The sequence below is a fragment of the Solanum verrucosum genome, unplaced genomic scaffold, assembly GCF_900185275.1.
Source record: "Solanum verrucosum unplaced genomic scaffold, falcon-dt-bn FXZP01000085.1, whole genome shotgun sequence".
NCBI lineage: Eukaryota > Viridiplantae > Streptophyta > Magnoliopsida > Solanales > Solanaceae > Solanum > Solanum verrucosum.
In genome coordinates, this window is record NW_026019839.1 from 1358173 (window position 1) to 1378383 (window position 20211).

At 32.9% G+C, this 20211-nt stretch overlaps 1 protein-coding gene across 1 annotated transcript; it reads left to right on the forward strand.

The window, feature by feature from the left end:
- Window positions 1-611: 611 nt before the first annotated feature.
- LOC125815584 (uncharacterized) lies at window positions 612-5003 on the forward strand. The gene is made up of 8 exons (XM_049495091.1): window positions 612-1224; window positions 1315-1409; window positions 1639-1742; window positions 1959-2059; window positions 2143-2246; window positions 3536-3973; window positions 4064-4195; window positions 4572-5003. Exons 1-8 carry the CDS (start codon window positions 970-972, stop codon window positions 4723-4725), a joined length of 1383 nt encoding a protein of 460 aa, XP_049351048.1. The 5' UTR covers window positions 612-969; the 3' UTR covers window positions 4726-5003.
- Window positions 5004-20211: the final 15208 nt, after the last annotated feature.

Below are 20211 nucleotides of genomic sequence, written 5' to 3' on the forward strand. Positions count from 1 at the left end.
AGCAAGAATCAACTTCCACCTAACACCAAACAAACCACAAATACCAATCAAAGTTGTGGTGGAATGATAAATACTTTTTTATTTTTTAATCAAGGTCTCTAGTTTAAATCTCCTTGGATATATAATCGCCTTTGTTAGGAAGCACTTTACCTCCAATGTGGGACTTCTTGGGATGAATTCGAATTTAGTTGGACTTCAATGTATTTAGTCGTGCTTCAATGTGGGTACTAGATGAGAAATTAAAAAAAGAAACCCCATATATTTAAGAATTTTCTTGGATACTTGTACCCTTAATTATATCTTTAATTATGATGGATTATGCACCTTATTATACCCCTAAACCATATCGTTATTCCAATTACTTAGGCATAATCTTTGGATTGTTCTCCAAATTTCTAGTGCTTCAACTTTATGGATTTTCCAAGGCTGTCTTTATATCCATGTGTCATAGTTGGTAGGACCAATCTAAAGACCCTTTGGCAGCTGGCACCAACCCCCACCAGTCTTTGAGGTATGGTAGGCCCCACCTACTCCCACCCCCCACCCCCCACCCCACGCTAAATATCAAATGGGGGTGCAATTAGTTTTCTACAAAAATGAGGCTTGGATTGGTCACTTTTGTTATGACATTGTTGATGGTGGGCAATGAGAAAATTGTGGGAAACTATCTTTCAAAGTCTTGAATTTTCCTCTTCATATCTACAAAGCCTAAGGACCCCCACACCATTTAGGAGGCTTTAGCTTGAAAAAAAGCATTTCTTGATTGCCTCCCTTCTTCTTCATAGATAAAAATTGAATCTTTTTTCTTTGTTATTTTGCACACACCCTTTTGGGGGTTTAATCGTTTGATGAAATTCTTGTTTTAAAGATTGTTGTTTCTGTTTTCTTGAAGAAGGGAGGTTGTTTTTTTTGTTTTTTAAAAAAAGATTACATTTTTTTTCATTTTGTGTTATAATTAGAGGAAGAAAAATGATAGTTAGGTGGTGGATAACAGCACTGCAATTGACAGAGCTGTTTGTGAGTTCTTTGGTTCATTTGGTTTATGGGTTTTACATATTCAGCACAGCTGTGGCTGGTGACCTTTCTCAGGCTTTAAGCGATTGTTTTTACAAGAATAATGTGGAGGTTAGCTTGAAGTCAGAGGATTCAAAAGAGAATCTAACAAGTACAAAAGATCTGCCTCCCATTGTGTTGGTTCATGGAATCTTTGGTTTTGGAAAAGGGGTATTTTCTTTTTCTCAATTTAGCTCATATTAGTGTAAAAGATTCAATTTTTTATCTAAAATGGTGTTGGAATTGTGATGTTTTTTGTAGAGATTAGGTGGGCTTTCCTATTTTGCTGGTGCAGAGAAGAAGGATGATAGGGTTCTTGTGCCTGATTTGGGGTCGCTAACTAGCGTATATGACAGGTGGGTTCATGCAGCCTAGGTTGTTCGGATTCTTCAAAAATGTCAATGGTTGTGTGTCGGATTCTCCAAAAGTAGTGTGTTTTTGGAGAATTTGACACGGGTGCGGCATTGAAAGTGAAGAGTCTGTGCAACTTAGGATGCAGCCTGAAATGCTTGTTATTTATCTTCTTTTTGGCATGTTGTTGTTCTTGTTTTTTGTGTGGAAAATTTGATGGAATTTAGGTTTCAGGGCTCGTGAGTTGTTTTATTATCTGAAAGGAGGGCAGGTTGACTATGGGGAAGAACACAGTAAAGCTTGTGGGCATTCCCAATTTGGACGAATTTATGAACAAGGTTGAACTTTTTGGCTTCTCTGCTTAGTTTCAATTCTATGTTGCTCGGATTCTCCAAACATGTTGTCACACCCATTGGATCCTCCATAAATGCACTACTTTTAAAGTATCTGAACCTGTCTGGCATTTTTGAAGAGTTTGAGCAACGTAGAGTTTCGTTGCATGTCAATGTTTTGTGAATGGTTAATTTATTCTTTTCTACTGTCTTTTTAAGCAGGGCATTATCCAGAATGGGATGAAGATCACCCTATTCATTTTGTTGGGCATTCAGCTGGAGCACAGGTTGTTCGAGTTTTGCAACAAATGCTAGCTGATAAGGTTAGTCTGCTTATAATCAATTCATGGATTTTGAGAATTTGGAAGGAGTTTTATTGTTAATTTTAAGCTTATTGTGATTGTAGGCGTTTAAGGGTTATGAGAACACTTGCGAAAACTGGGTCTTAAGCGTCACAGCATTGTCTGGAGCATTCAATGGGACTACAAGAACCTACTTTGATGGAATGAAGTAGGTTTCTGATGTCTTATTATTTTGTAGTCCACTTGTCTGCCCTAGACCAATCTTATTTTATGTAGTTCAAATATATTTGATATCTTATTGTCTTATAGATAACTAGTAAGTGCTACCTTGGCTGTTCAATATATAAATTGTGCTAACAACCACAAACTTAGTGTAATTCTAAAGGTGAGATTTGGGGAGACTAGAGTGTACCTTAACCTTACCTTGGTTAAGGTAGAGAGGTTGTTTTCGATAAACTCTCGTCTCAAAGGAAGATGTAAAAGAAAGCAGTAGCAATAAGCAGAAATAACAATAAGATAGTATAATAATCAAAGGCTAAAGAAACAAGTAATTAAAATCTAAGAATACGAAAAAACAAGAATAAACTAATAAACTAATACTCCTGGAATGGGAAAGCAATACACCTGACTACCTACTAACCTTATACCCTAATTCTCGACCTCCACACCCTTCTATTTAGGGTCATGTTCTCCGGGAGCTGACGTTGCGTCATGTCCTGCCTAATCATTTCACCTCAACACTTAGGTCTACCTCTAGCCCCTCCTCAAGCCCACTATCTTATCCTCTACGGGGGCATTCCCATCTTGACTTGAATATTTTCATTCCTAATGTTATCTCTCTTGCTATTCCCACACATCAGTCTCACCATCCTCATCTTTCAAACTCTTATTTCTGGACATGGGAGTTCTTGCCTGATCAACACTTTACCCCATATAATATAGTCAGTCTAACCACCATATTGTAGAACTTACCTTTAAGTTTTGGTGGCACATTCTTATCACACAAAATACCGGATGTGAGCCTCCATTTCATCCACCCTGTCCCATTATGATGTGTGACATTCTCATCAATCTCCTCATTATCCTGGATTACTAACCCCATGTACTTGAAACTTCCTTTCTTGGGGATAACCTGTGAGTCAAGCCTCGCATCCACATCCCGCTTCATGGGTTACATCACTTGTGCTATTGGTGTCATTTTCTGGATTTTAGTAGTGACCTTAGAGCCTTAGATGATATTATCAGACACCACTTCAAGTGTTTTTCAATGGATTCAACCTGTATTTATCCTATCAGTATTAGATAGCGATAATATAAAGGTTTTAGACTTTATTGTTTCTGTTAAATCCACTTTCAGTTTGCTGTACCTTTCTGCTCTGTTTGGTTATGAAAGCATTGCTGTCATCTGTTTGTAGCATTTATTTTGAAGTTGTATGTTTACGTTTATGATTTGTCAAAATCTTGAGTCTTTACTTAATTGACTGATTTCATTTACAGTCCTGAAGATGGGAAGTCCTTGAGGCCTGTGTCTTTGCTTCAGCTTTGCCGCATTGGAGTAATAATTTATGATTGGTTTGACATTCCTTGGCTAAAGAACTATTACAACTTTGGGTTTGACCACTTCAACATATCCTGGAGGAAAATTGGAATATGGGGTCTTATTGATTGCCTCTTGGGAAATGCTGGTCCATTTGCTTCAGGGGATTGGATACTTCCAGATCTTACCCTCCAGGGGTCGATCAAGTTGAACAGCCACTTGCATACGTTTCCTAACACGTACTACTTCAGCTATGCTACCAAGCGTACCAGCAAAGTCATGGGTATAACAGTCCCTTCTGGCATACTAGGTATACATCCTCTGCTGTTCATCAGAATCCTGCAAATGAGTCTATGGCGCCATCCTCCAGATGTCCCTCCCCCATACAAGGGCTATAGGTGTGCCTTTTTGCTGCCAAATAACAATTTCTATACGAATCATACGTAAGTTCATCATCTCACTGCTTTTGATTCATCTAATTCTTGCAGGGATGAGGATTGGTGGGACAATGATGGTGCACTCAACACTATATCTATGACACATCCTCGTTTCCCCGTTGAGCACCCAAGTCAACTGGTTGTTAAAGATTCTGATTGCCAGCCATTTCTACCTGGCATCTGGTAGGCAACCAGTCTTAAAGCTTCTGCTATTATATTTGCTTTACACTTCTTGCAATTGGAGTTTTGCACCTTCTCGTCGCTGTTTTTTCTCTAATATGTTTCTCACTTAACCCCATTAAAGATGATACGATTTGGAAACTATGACTTATATGTTTATTTAATCAAGAGTTCTTAGGTTTATACCAATTATCTTTGAGATATGGAAAACATTTGATTTGCTTTGTAAATTTGCAACTATTGAACATACTGTATATTTGTTTGACATAGCGGATACTTGAGATTGCTATTGTGTGTAGTTCAGTAGTTGTAATAAAACGACAGGTATTTCAGGGAAGCTTTAGTACTAACATTTCCTTTTTTTCTTCTCTGGAATCAGGTACTATAAGATTGTCGAAGGTGATCACATTCTTTTCATTGTGAATCGTGAAAGAGCTGGAGTTCAATTTGATTTGATCTATGACAGCATATTTGAGCGTTGCAGGAAGCATGCCTTCAGAAAGAATCCGACAATGCCAAACCATATAATTTAATAGTTAGCAAAGATGTTGCTCTTACTAATGCGCGCTACAAACACTTAAGAGAGTAGAGGTTAAAGAAAAGGGAATTTGTGATATCCAAATACTCTTCTGGCGCTTCTTGCTTCTTTTTACATCAGACAAAAAAACTATCTTCCCTTTGAAATGTAAATGTTAATAGGCTTGCAGAGGAAAAACTATTTAGTGTCTAGGCTTGCAGAGGAAAAATGTGAATTGAGGAGACATGACACACTGGTCTCTTGTATTATTGAAAACATAAAGATAGATTTTCAGAAGAATATATTAGAGAGGTTTCTGTTTTAACTATGTGGTGATCTGCAACATTTCAAACTTTTACATATTGAGCAAATGCAATCCACTCCTAAGTTGTTATTTTTTTTCTGATTGATTCATGTTAAGATTCTAGTAGTTCTATCAGACCCAAGAGTGTGACCTAGTGGTCAATGAAGTGGTTGAGATTCATGAGGTCTTAGGTTCAGATTATAGCAGAGATTAAAAAAACATTAGGTTGTTCTTCCCATTTGTCATATCCTTGGTATATTTGATCACTATACAGCTAGTATTCTGTGGAATAACTTGATGTTACAGTATGATACACCCTTGGTCCTAGTACTTTGTTATTAAACTTATTAGTTACACGTTTGTATCCAGGCTTTTGTTCTGTTTATTCTCCCCAAGTATAAGTAATAAGGGTTAAATGGAGCGACTTGGATAGTATTAGGCGTTCATATAATTGATTTTAACTTGCTTGAGATTAAGACGTAATTGTTATTGTTGTACAATAAATTGTGAATGGAAGTCTTAGTGGAGGAATTGTTCAATGATGCATGAATTCAACAACTTCTATCTTGTTTTGGTTCATGAAATAAACGGAAAAGCAAGGATGACATAAAAAAAAACTGGTTACAATTATATCTTTGGGCTCTTTAAGAGTATATGGCAACCTAAATAAAAAATTAACATCAAGAAATAGCCTAAATAGAATGCTTAAATATGTGTTCTCAACCCTCTTATCTTTATTTGTGGGATTGCCTGTTCTTTAAGTGAGTGACCTCACCTACTTAATTCCTTTTTCGCAAACAAAAGACATATCTCAGATGAAAGATTATATGATGTAATAAACACATGCCAATATGAATATGGCGAAGCTGAATATAAACTTTTTTTCTATGACAATCACACTTATAAACTTTATTTCTATGAGAATCACACTTATAGAGAGCATGTCTACAAAATTTAGACAATAGTGCTTGTTCTTAGTAATTAATCACATAGTTCTTGGTACATGTTAGATCCATTAATTATAACCTGAGTCATAATTCTTTTTCCTTTGTTTGATTTTGAATTCGAGATTTCATGATTATTAACCTATTTCATTGACATTATATTTATAGATATTAATCTTTTATCAAATATTTAATCCATGATGTTTTTACAAAATGTGTTCTATTAAATTTTAGAATTAATTAAATTGAAATATTATTTATTTGAAAATTATATATCAATTACTTTTTACAATATTAGTTACAAATATTTGATTGTTAATTAATAAACAAAATACATAAAAATTCCACTAAACTTGACAACACAACTTACTTTAGCACTTAAACTACACGGACGTTTGAATATTCCCTTAACATCTTTGAAGTGAATTTTTTTCCACCTTGAGACTATAACACCACTCTCACCCGCCATATCATAGCCACGTAAGTGCCACATCATAACCACCTAGGCACCATGTCATTAACTTTTATTTCTTTTTTACTTATTCACCATTTTTTGTTGAACACTTTTAAAATTAATTACATCAATTAATTAATTTATAAATACATACCCCCCTCTCTCTTTCTTCTTCCTTGATATTCACCATTTCAACCTTCAATACTTTATTTTATTCTTCTTCACTATTCAACAATTTAAAAAAAAATAACTTTAAAGAAGAAAATTCGCTATAATATTACTATATGCCTGGTAAGTTGGATGATAATAATATATATTGGTGAAATAATAAGTTAGTTGATGAAATCCATGTCTCGTTATAGAGATTGATTGATATGCCTTTTTGAGAAACTTATAAGTTTTCATCGTGTCAAACCTTGCAAGTGGATTTATGAATCCGACACATGAAATAAGTTAAGTAGTGCTCTAAAGGAAATTAATCATTAAGTTAAATTCATCAGTAATTTAATTTATTGATTAGTATCTGAAATCTTAACATGGGGAATTACATAAGTGTTTAATGGGGAATTACGAAATATAAATAGAGGAGTGCAATTACGAATTTTTAGTGGAATGATTTGTAATTTATTATGGTAAGAATAATTCAAATTAATTATTTGGAAATATTTCCATAATAGGAAGCCTCAGTAATTAATTCTGTGGTCCCTCCAGTGCTCATATTTAACTAGAATTCAGAATTCTAATTCTAAAGGGAAAAGGGGGAGAGGCGTTAGTTTTCTTATAAAAAGAAAACTAGCGTGTATTTTTCGGTTGAGGAAAAATAACGTGTGTTTGGTTCTCTTCCTTGGACTGTGAAGAAATCTCTATAATTAGGGATTCTTCTTGCCCTAGATTGATTAGTTTTCTATTCGATACTTGCCCACTCAAGTATTGAGAGAGTTAGATGTGAACTTGGGATCACTGTAGAAGACCATGGCTATCTTGTAGATTCAAGTCTGTCTAACTTGGGGATTCGCTTGAAGGTATATGTTCATGCTTCAAGAGGTATTTATCGAATTAAATTTCAGTATGTTTATGTGTTCTAGCATGATTATGTGGTCTAGCATAAACAATATTGATTATCTATTATTCATGTAAGCCGTAAGATTCAAGTATGTTTCCGCTGTGCATATATGTTTTCCAACAATTGGTATCAAAGCCACACTTACATCTTTTTCGATACAGACATTAATATGCAGTTTTTACGTGAGTTCAGTGTATAGCCGAATTCAATTATGTTTAATTACTACTTGTTGATAATTGTGGTATATCACGATGATGGCATTTGTCAACCAATATTAATTTTTTTTTTAATTATTGCAAGTTGAGTTATACTGCATTGCAAAGTTAAAAATAATTAAAAGAAGAGAAGAAATCGGATTATTGAACATTGTGACGTCTGCAAATTAAGTTTTGCATAAGAATTAAAGACTCCAATTTTCAGCACTGTTTTTTCTTGATTCTTTTGGTAATTAATATTTGTTGATTGGCCGGTGACTGTTTGTTATATTGCATGTGTCGGCGGCTACAGTGGTACCGTAGGGCATCACCGATTTTTCATAGTAATATTTTTTGGCAAAGTGAATGTTTAATTTAATTTAATTTTTTTTGCCAAACAATTGATACTACAATTAACTGCATGTGCTCATTCTTTTGGATTGGCCAATAATCAATTCTTTCAATTATTTGGTTATTGTCTTTGTAACACGGCATTAACCTTTCTCATACGTGTATAATGTACATATAATTGAGAGTTTGTGATTAAAAAATAGTGCTACCATTAAATGGTCTATTTGTTTGAGATCACTTAGAAATTCTTAAAGCTTTATATATGTGGGATTATACCAATATATGGATTGAGAATAATGATTAATAAATAGGATCTATGAAAGTGGTCTATTTATTTGAGTCATTAGAATATCTTTAATGTATTATGTATAAATTGTCCTAAGTGAATATTCGATTTAAATATTTATTTATATGAATGGATATTTACCGTAATATGCTAGTAATGCTTAATTAATTCATGAGAATAGATATTAAAGGTTTTCTCTGGTCTAAAAGGGAAAAATGTAATATCTTGAATTTTCAGATGTATTAATTGAAAGGACAATTTTGATATAAGGAGGTGTTGTGTGTCTTAGTAAAAGAAAGGACACAACGTATGCCTTGTGCTCATGGAATAATAAGTAAAAGAGAATGAAAATTGAATCTAGTTATTTTAATCTTTAACTATACCTAAAACAATTATTTTTCAAATTAGGTCATGGTTTAGGTGGTCATGATTTTCATGATCTCTAATTGACTTGAAATTTGATGGTTTCATTGAAAATTGTTTAGATGGGTTTTAAATAGTTTGTCGGATTAAATTTGATTTGAATATGATAAGATCGTTCTTTATGTCAGTTATGTTCATGTAAAATCTAGAACATGATTACACATGGTGATTCTACAAGAATTGATATGTGATAAGAATGTAGGCCATGTTGTTTTAATTCCTAGAAAGGTTTAAATCACTCGAATTTGAATTTGGTCATAGCTTTGGAAATAAAGATTCTTTATAGACTCCAATTGACCTGAAATTTGGTAAGTTCATTGATAACGGCCTAGTAAGAAGTACTCATTGCTATGTGGTTATGTTTTTTTGAGGTCGTTAAAATGATTTTAAAGTTGTTCTTTGGAATTAAAATGTGATTTAGTATGAATGACATCCTTTATATTGGTTTTATTTATGTTATATGTGGTATATGATTACACGTGATGAGTTAACATAAATTGATATATGATAAGGATGTAGATCTGATTATTTTTCCTAAAATCGTTTGAATCTGAATTTGATCATAGCTTTGGAGATAAATATTATTTTTGAACTCCAATTGATCTGAAATTCGATAGGTTCATCAGAAACGATCAAATTGAAAATACTCATTGTAATGCAGTGATTTGGTAATTTGAGGTCATTCAGATGATGTTTTTTTAGATAATTTTTGTATCTTGAAAAATTAATTTTACTGAAAAATTACTCGACTATGATATAGTGGTGATAGAGTTTGTTTTCTATGGTCTTCATGACTAAATTTTAGTGAAGTATTAAGTTCATGTGTTGGCTTAGACCTTCCTCCATAACGGATGAAATTAATACAAGTCATTAAAGTTTAATATCTAGTTTTGATTATCTGTATTGACTCTCCTAAACTGAGTAATATTTGATTGGATCAATGGATCTAGGGATAATGATATTCACTTGACTTAAAATAACATATACTCTCCATCTGAGTTAGCTTTTGTTCTAAATTTATTGAAGTGAATATCTGGCACCGCATATGTATGTTGCATGAGTAGTCATTTTTTCATCAAAATTTATTGTTCAAGATGCATTGATATCTATGAGGTGTGTTTTTGAATTTTAATATTCAATGTATACATAAACATGCTTTTCTTTTGGAATTTTAGAATTTCGTTCTTTATTCTTAATTCGTATATCTATTTCACAAAATGATGATATATGATAAGAATTATTGAGCGGGAAAATCTTAAATTCTATTTTGGCCAAACAACGTTTTCAACCAAATTGATCATAGTTTTGGAATTCGAAAAAAAAAAGAGGAACTCTGATTGATCTGAAATTTGGTAGATTCATAAGAATGACCTAGTAAGAAATTTAATTTTTTTGGATCGTTATATGAGTTTTTTGGTCATATTTGATTAAATAGTAGTGAAGTATTAGTTTTATGTGTTGGCTTAGACCTTCCTCCCTATCGGATGAAATTGATACAAGTCACTATGTATTTAATCGTCTAGTTTTGATAATCTATATTAACTTTCCTAAACTGAGTAATATAAGATTGGATCTATGTAACTAGAGGATTTTCACTTGACTTAAACTACCAGTAGACTCTCCATCTGAGTTAGGTCTGTATAAGTTTATGGAGTGAATAATCGGTCATTGTACATGTGTATTGCATGAGTAGTTCTCCAATCCCATCGATTGGCTATTCGAGATGCATGGATATATCTGTATAAATGAGCCCTGAATTTTGTTATTTAGGATTATTCGAAATATTATGATCTATTTAATGTATTATATCTCATATTCTCAATAGACTTTACGCACCCACTTGGTACTACTTAAGCTTTTCTTTTGGTAGAGATAAGATATTAATTCAAAGAATGTATTGTACATGTACCTTATGTTAGAAAGAATTTTTTCAGTTTCTAACTAGATAAGAGATGAGTATTTAATATATTTGTTTGTAACTCTCCTATCATTGTGTTTGATGAATATTTTATTTCTTGTGGTACATTGATGCGTGATTCCTTTATTAGTATTATCTCTCATGAATTGAATTATATTAATCTGTCTCATAAGGGAAACTATCTTTTAAATTGAATGAAACTTATCTGTACATTAGCGTCTATGTTATTTATTCTGAATAGAATTTCAAGGTTGGTTAGTGGATGGACATAATGGTTCATTGAAAGTGAAGTCACTACCAACATGTGAGTCTTGTTTAGAAGGAAAAATGACTAAGAGACCTTTCCTCTTAGAAAAGGAAAAAGAGGTAGTGATAAGTTATAATTAATCTATTCTGATTTGTGTAATAAATGAGCATTTGGGCAAGAGGTGAATTTGAGTATTCTGAGTTTTCAAGAAAGTTACTCATGATATGGATATATTTTTTGATGTTTTGTAAGTCTAAATGTTTTGATAAAGAAAATATTTAAGACACACGAAAATAGCATCATGAAAAATATATATAAAGTCACTGCAATCTGATTGTAGTGACGTAAACCTCTCTGCAGAGCTCATGAGTCACTTATCTTATAGAATAATTGCATTTCAATTGTCTACCCCAGACACTCTATAATAGATTGGTGTAGAAGAGAAAAGAAGTAGACTCTTATGAAGATGATAAGACTAATTATTGACTTATTATTAGTTATTTTGTTTCTTTTGGAATAGGTTCTAATAACTACATATCACATTCTGAATTCAATTTCTTTCAAATCAGAACCTTGAACAACTATAGAACTAGTTGAATTTGACGTAAGTCTAATCTGTGACATGTTCAGTTATATGATTGTTCAACACATGTACTGAGTGGGAGAATAAGAAAATTGGAATTAAGAACGGAATGTGTGTGTTAATTAGATATCCTAAAGAATGAAAGAAGGTTTATTATAGTGTCCTATAGAAAATAAGACAATTGTTAACACAACTGTCTGATTTCTAGAAAAGGATCATTTAGTAAACCATGTTCATAGAAGTAAACTAGTTTTACAGGAATTGAACAAAGAAATAACAAATAAGTCAATTATAAATTCAGACGCTCAAAAACATCTAATCGGTATGTCAGAAATGACGTTCCATTGCATTTATGTAATGGGAGAAACGTTGCTAGACATAAGAAAATTACTACCTCAAGTAGTGAAAGTGATGTTGAGCAAATTGAAGAACACTACATGAAAAGTTGTTAATATTTCAATATCGAAAGATTTTGAAGAAAATATTAAGACTCAAGATCATGAAAGTGTGATTATGTAGTGCTTAGTCGTAGTGGGAGAATCATAGCGAAGATTGATTTGTTTTGTATGCTTGAGAGAACTTTTATGATCTGAAAAGAAGTACACTCTTGGAAGGTTTCATGAGAAGCTCTCTCAAGATCTAGTACAAAATCGATTTGTTACGACGAAGCACAACTAGACAAAATTGCATGAGAAAATAGAAATAAAGAAATGCTTGTGAAAGTTGTAAATGCATAGTTAAGAGTCTAAGTGGGAGATTGTTAGGGTATATACTATTAATCATGTGTTTAGACATAGTATTCTAACAATTTTCAAGATTAAATATCTAAGTGGGAGATTGTTAGGGTATATACTATTAACCATGCATTTAGATATAGTACATTATAACAATTGTGATGGTTAAAAGTCTAAGTGGGAGATTGTTGGGATATATACTATTAACCATGTATTAAGAAATAATATTTATTATAGAATAAATATTTGCTCAATTTTAATAGATCATATATTCGTTTATGGTGTCTATTTACTTATATAGTAGATGATTTAGTGTGTAGAGTTTTAGCTCATAAACAGAGGATTAAATCATCGGTTCTTATAAGTATAAAGTTTTTTGTTCACAATCTAGGATGGAAATTCGACATGCCATCGGTACGATTGTAGCACAAGATTATAGGTAATTTATCTTGATTATGGGAACGGTATAGTTCCAACTTCTTGTGCTAGTGCATTTTGTATGTATTGAACGGGACCGAGTAGAGATAGTTGTTTTAGACTGACTGACAAAACATATTCTCTAAACTATTAAATGTACTTATATTCTTAATCCTGATATAACTATTATGATCTGTATATATTAATTATCGTTTTGATTTATTAAAAGATGAGATTCTGAGATGGGTCAATATGCCTGGTAAGTTGGATGATAATAATATATATTGGTGAAATAATAAGTTAGTTGATGAAATCCATGTCTCGTTATAGAGATTGATTGATATGCCTTTTTGAGAAACTTATAAGCTTTTATCGTGTCAAAACTTGCAAGTGGATTTATGAATCCGACACATGAAATAAGTTAAGTAATGCTCTAAAGGAAATTAACCATTAAGTTAAATTCGTCAGTAATTTAATTTATTGATTAGTATCTGAAATCTTAACATGGGGAATTACATAAGTGTTTAATGGGGAATTACGAAATATAAATAGAGGAGTGCAATTACGAATTTTTAGTGGAATGATTTGTAATTTATTATGGTAAGAATAATTCAAATTAATTATTTGGAAATATTTCCATAATAGGAAGCCTCAGTAATTAATTCTGTGGTCCCTCCAGTGCTCATATTTAACTAGAACTCAGAATCCTAATTCTAAAGGGAAAAGGGGGAGAGGCGTTAGTTTTCTTATAAAAAGAAAACTAGCGTGTATTTTTTGGTTGAAGAAAAATAACGCGTGTTTGGTTCTCCTCTTTGGACTGTGAAGAAATCTCTATAATTAGGGATTCTTGCCCTAGATTGATTAGTTTTCTATTCGATACTTGCCCACTCAAGTATTGAGAGAGTTCAGATGTGAACTTGGGATCACTGTAGAAGACCATGACTATCTTGTAGATTCAAGTCTGTCTAACTTGGAGATTCGCTTGAAGGTATATGTTCATGCCTCAAGAGGTATTTATCGAATTAAATTTCAGTATGTTTATGTGTTCTAGCATGATTATGTGGTCTAGCATAAACAATATTGATTATCTATTATTAATGTAAGCCGTAAGATTCAAGTATGCTTCCGCTGTGCATATATGTTTTCCAACACCTGCCATATCATAGCCACGTAAGTGCCACATCATAACCACCTAGGCACCATGTCATTAACTTTTATTTCTTTTTTACTTATTCACCATTTTTTGTTGAACACTTTTAAAATTAATTACATCAATTAATTAATTTATAAATACATACCCCCCTCTCTCTTTCTTCTTCCTTGATATTCACCATTTCAATCTTCAATACTTTATTTTCTTTTTCTTCACTATTCAACAATTTTTTTTAACATAACTTTAAAGAAGAAAATTCGCTATAATATTCACATATTCACATTATCTACTTCGAACCCTCCCCGCGAATTTACCCTCTTGGAGAATGACTTTTTTTTGAAAGCCAATTTTTTCATGACAACTCAAATAAGAAATGAAGATTGCATTAAGAAAGTTGATAAAAAAAATATAAATTCTATGAGAAATGTTTGAATGGATCTAGAAATCAAAATAGGTCACTCAAAATTCAAGAATGTTTACATTTGCGAAATTGACATCAATAATATGGAGTGAAATTGACGTCAATAAAATGATATTGGTATTGAATTTTACGGATTAGTAAAGGACTAGTGAAATAAAAATAGTGAATAGAGGTGGGGATGAAGATGTAGGAGGAGGTGTTTCAATGGAGAAAAAAGTGTATTGAAGAAGACAACAAAATGAAAAGAATATTTTTTTAAAGAAATTTAAAAGGGGACCCACAAATTTCATTTACCTCTAAATAAGAAAATTTACATATTTTTAAAGACTTAATATATGAAGAAAAACTATTTAAAGTACTTGTTATATATTGGCCAATAACGAAAGACCATGTGTAGGACTTTAAAAAATTCAGCTTTTTCATCCTTTTTTTCACGTGTTTCTAGGAGAGTACACTCACTCTCTCTGCCACATCATGCCTTAGGGGGTGTTTAAATTACTTGAAAGATGTTAAGGGGGAGGTGGGAATTTGAATGTCCGTGTAGTTTATGTGCTAAAGTAAGTTGTGTTGCCAAGTTTAGGGGGTTTTTAAATGTAATTATTATACCGCGTAATGACTAAGCTATGTAATAGCCACCTTAATAACTACATTTAAAAATAGATAATTGCATTGGAAAAATGAAGGAGAAAACATGAATAATAAAAGACAAAATAAATATAATATAATATAACTAAAGATGAAGAAGAAGGAGAAAATGAAAATGAACATCCAACATAGCTAAAGATGATTGTTATTTATAGATGAGTTAAGTCATAATAAATTAGGTAGAAGGAAGATGAGGAGACATGTTGTTTAAGTGGAGAATGCAAAAAGATGAAGGTTTTTTTTGTAACTCATGATATATAATTAGATGTAATATTATTTTAATTACTAAATAATTGATTAATTAATGAAAATAATGAAGTAATTTTTTGTGTGAAAGGAAATAAAAAATAAATAGGTTTTTAGGTATGTGAAGAGTTTTTGTTGTAAACTCCATTAATAAAATATATATTTGTAATAAATTCAGTAAATTATTTTTATAATAAAATAATTTATTTAATTAAGAAAAAAATGTCAAAAAAAGGAGAAAATAGATAAATATGAATGTAGGTCATATATATATATATATATGACAAATACACGTGTAAGAATTATATTGCGTAATGACTAAGCTATGTAATAACTACCTTATTAACTACATTTAAAAATAGATAATTGCATGTATTAGGAGAACCTGTTTAAAAATGTAGTCAAATTACTTGAAAAACTTTTGTGGATATTGACAAGTGCAATTAATGAGAAAATACATTCAAAATTCTGTATATTAATTAAAAAAGATTTTTGTTTGCAATTAGACTTGTCTCCTTCCCTATATATAGACCCCAAATCTTTATTCTTCTCCCACAATTAAGCTAACATTTGACTGATTTAGGGTTATAGAAAAAAGAGAGAAAAATATATATGTGTGGAACAAATGGTTGCCTTATCAAGTTCTTTAGTTCAATGTTCTATTATTCTAGATTTGTGAGCATTCTTTTACAATTTTAATTCATTTTTATTAAAATGTTTCTTATAAGTTTTAAGCATGAGTCAATTTTTTTATAAATGAATCACCAGTTGTATCCTAAAGAAACATATACGAACATGGTTCATGAAAAGATTTGAATTAAAACATGAATCAAAATTCTTTTTCTTTCTATTCTTCAATTTTTTTATTTAGCCACATATATTTGCTTCCTTTTAAGCTTATATCAATGGATTCACAATAATTAATAACATTTCAGAAGTCAGATGTTCGTGGAAAACTAAGGGGATTTTCCCCTTTTCCCCAAATTATGAAGTATTTCGCCAAAATCTTCACCTATTAATCATTTACTACAATAGTTTTCCTTAATAATTTTTATATTTTGCAATAAAAATTGCAAATATTTCTATAATTACTAGCATATATATAACTAAATAACCATGAGGCGTATTCGTAGAGCTTACCTTGACCATAACATGTATTTTCTATACAGTTGTAAAAATTTCATCTAGCTTCAGGAGGTTATCATCCCACAACACAACAATTCCACTAGAGTTTCCTATAGCTAGGACCTCAATCATATTGTTGAAAGAAAAATCAAGTAGAACTTGGTGATCCAACATTTTTGTCTCCCGCAAGGCTTGGGGGAGGCCTATGCCAATCCAACAATGACCTAAATTTTCTCCCAAAATTCGGGCCATTCCCTCTCCTACAGTTCTATATTATGGTAATCATGGATCTGTTCAAATTTAGGTGGGTTTACCATGGGAATGTCCTTTTTGAATTCTATCAAGGCATTTGTGTTTGAATTCTTTACTGTTGGGTTCATTATTAGCACATAATTTCCTATCTGAGGGTTAAAATGGCGCCTAATATCTACTAAACTTTTAAAAGATTTGATAAACCGATAAGCCTGAGTTTCTTATCTTATTTCTCATTGTAATCATTACTTTCATTTCTTTTAACACAACTATTTATGTTCTTGTTTCTCTCATTAGTTCTAGGGATTCTTCTAATTTTTGGGTGTTTGTATTCACAAGTTTAAATGGAATTATGTTTACAGGAGAGGGTACCTTGAAATCCCTCCTATAAACTTAGCTCAATTTAGACTTGTGAGTACAAAACCTATGAAATAGAAGAAGCTCTAAACTAATGATAGAACTAATTAACGACAAAAATAGTTGTGTTAGAGGAGATAAAAATAATGATTTACAATGAGAAATACAACAAGAATTAATACTTATCTATCTACTGAATTCTCTTAAAAAGCTTAATAGTTATTAATGTCACATCCCGATCTACACCCTGAACGTGGCTGGTACTTGAGAACCATCGTTGGTCCTCAAGCGAACCCCTGACTGACTGAATACTTAACAAAAGACTTATTCAAGCAAATAGGAATTGAAACTTTAAATGCATAATTAAACTCAACTCAAATAAATGTTTGGAAATACTTAATAAGGTATTAGTAATAGTCTCAAGATCTCAAAACAGAAAGGAACAAACTGTAACATCCGGCAATTTGAAATAACTATGAAGAGGCTTAGAATTGGAAATAGTCATTTTTGGAAATAATTAAAAAAAAATCTGAAAATTTAGCTAAGTATGGGAAAAAGTGAGTTTCTAGCCAACTTTGAGCAGTCATAACTTCTAGGTCAAGATGATTTAGGTGTAGTTCCAGTTATGTTTGCAAAGCTCGTGGAATGATCTTTCCAACGCTGCCGAGTTTGCTCGTTTCCGAGTTCGTATGAGGGAGTTATGCCCTTTGGAAGTTGGGCAGTTGGCAGGGGAAATTAGTCCGAAAATTTGTAAGGGTATTTTGGTCTTTTCCCTAGCCTTTTCTTTTGGATATATATTAGTATGTTAGACTGATTTTGATCAGTTTTTCTCATTTTAAAAGAGTGAGAGTGAGAGTTAGGGTTCTTGAGAGAAGAGGAGAAGAAGAGGAGAAAGAGAAGATCAAGCAAGGTTTCGTCAAAGATCATCGTGGATATCGTCGGGGGTGATCCCTACTAGGTATGTGAGTTCATAGTGTTGGGGTTGGTCCTTTCCCCCACACGCCAAACTCGTTTTATTTCCCGAGAAAAGATTGGTTGTGTTGTTGAAGTTGTTGGTTGTGTTGTTGATGTTGTTGATTATGTTGTTGATTATGTTGTTGAAGTTCTTGTTGATTTGAGACATGATTTGGTTGTATTTTTGAGTTGAAATCGATTGTATGTTGAGGGCTTTATGATTCTAAGTGTTTAGGGGCTGGAACCATTGAAGGTAAGGAGGTTTAGAGTTGGAAAAATGAAGGAGAAAAGTCAAGTTTTCGGGGAAAAGGGCTAGGGCATCGCGCCAGCCAGCGCCCCCCAAAAGGGACTCTGAGGTCCAGCCCTTGTGGCAGCGCCCCTACCAGAGCCCCAACCAGGCCTTCTGAAGTTTTTGGTCTGGCGCTCCGCGCCTTGCAGAGCGCCATGGACGCCAAGTTTTCCCATTCATTTCCCCACTTTCTCATGCATGTTCCTAGGTATTGTACCTATGTTTCCTAGTTGTTTCCAACACCCCAAGGTACGTTTAAACGTTAAGAACTCGTCCATAACATGTGATCAAACACCTTGAATCCATAATTCCAATTCAAGGAGAGTTAGTTTCCAAGTGAAGTGAAGTTAGAAGTCAAGTGAAGTTAGAGCCAAGCTTAGAAGTTAAGAAGTAAGTCAAGCAAGAGTCTTTAATGAACGTTTTAACTTCATTTTAAGGCTCAAGTTTCCAGTCAAGCAAAGAGTATAGAGTTTTCAGTCAAGCAAATAGTATAGAGTTTCAAGTTGAGTAAAAAGTATCGAGTTTCAAGTTAAGTCAAGAGTTTAAAGTTGAGTTCATTTCTCAAAAGTTATTAGGGAACTATGTATTCCCAAAAGAGTTGTTAAAGAAATGTTTTTACATTTAAACAAGCTTTGGAACTGAGATCTCCAAAGAGCCTTCGGGCTAGTTTTTCAGAAAAAGAGTTATCGCTTTCTAAATGAAGCAAAAGAGGAAACTGAGATTTCCAAGATAGCCTTTGAGGTAAGTTTTTGAGTAATTATCTCAAATCAGCAGGAAGAAATATGTTTTTTAAACATAAGAGCCAGTATATTTTTGGGAGTAGTATCGAGCACCGAGTTGGGGGAGCGTTCAAGGAACCCACAGCCCCCATAGAACCATGTTAGCCACCATGGGTAGAAAAGGATCATACTTTTTAGATGAATCCTTTTCCAGATAGACTAATGGATCCATTAGGCAGTTCAGGTCTTATACCTTTGGCTGGGTATAGGATGCTCTGGCAGCGTGAGGTCGATCGCTGTATCATCACTATAGCTCTAAGTGATGGTTGTCAGTTAGAGAAACTCCCACAACAGTTATTGTATTTTTATACACAGAAAGCATTATATTTTTATATACATCAGTTCATTTGTATTTCCATATACATTTCAGGCTTGTTGTATCTTTGTATACACACAGAGTTTATAGCAGGTTTTAAACAGTCTTTCTTTATATCGCACTTATTTTAAATTGCCTTATATTGAAAGAAGTCAGTCAGGTTGAGTTGAGTTGAGCTAGGTAAGTTATTCAGTTTCTTCCAGATTTTCCTTATAGCCTATGTTACTTAGCTTTCCAGCTCGCATACTTGTACATTCAATGTATTGATGCCAGTTGGCCTGTATCTTATAATAATGCAGACGCAGGTACCCAGGATCAACAACCAGCACGCCGTTGATCCAATTGAGCACTCCAGAGTCAGTGGTGAGCCTCTTTGCTTTCCGGAGGACTCTGTTATTTTGTGTTCCTAGTTTTGTTTTGTTAGGATGTTGCGGGGTCTGTCCCAACATCCATCTCAGTATTATAGAGGCTTCATAGATAGTCAGTCAATTAGTATTGAGTCTCTCATCTATGTATATATGTAAATATGCTATTTTGGGACTCGAGTTGCCTTTTTGGCCAGATTTTTATCAGTTAAGTTATTATATGTCCTTGCATTGCATAGAGTTATTCTTTTGAGTTAGGTTTCCGCTGAGTTAAGAAGGCCAGGCCAAGGGTTTGCTTGGGGCCAGCAATGGTCTTCGAGTGCCAGCCACGTCCAGAGTGTAGGCTCGGGGCGTGACACAAACTGAGAGACTCGTCAACTCTAACTATCTATGTAACATCTAATACTAGGATAAATGTTGGGATAAGACCTATGACAACTCAATAATAACAGGAAAATCAATGTGAAATCCTTCGGAAAGCAAAGAGGCTCACCAAAGCTAACTGGAGCGCAAGTGATCTCAACAAAGCGCCTATTGATGACCCTAAACACATGTACTTGCACCATAGTAAAATGCAGAAAAAAAGATATCAGTACATTGAATGTATGAGTATGTAAAGAAAACTGAATGCACAAATAACTGAACCGATAAGATTGGAAGAATACTCACCTCAACTCAACTC

Bases quoted from the DNA above. Each gene is read 5' to 3' on its own strand.
- LOC125815584 (XM_049495091.1), top strand. From the start codon at position 970: ATGATAGTTAGGTGGTGGATAACAGCACTGCAATTGACAGAGCTGTTT. The intron at 1,225-1,314 runs GTATTTTCTTTT...TGTTTTTTGTAG, and splicing joins TCTTTGGTTTTGGAAAAGGG to AGATTAGGTGGGCTTTCCTA. The intron at 1,410-1,638 runs GTGGGTTCATGC...TTTAGGTTTCAG, and splicing joins CTAACTAGCGTATATGACAG to GGCTCGTGAGTTGTTTTATT.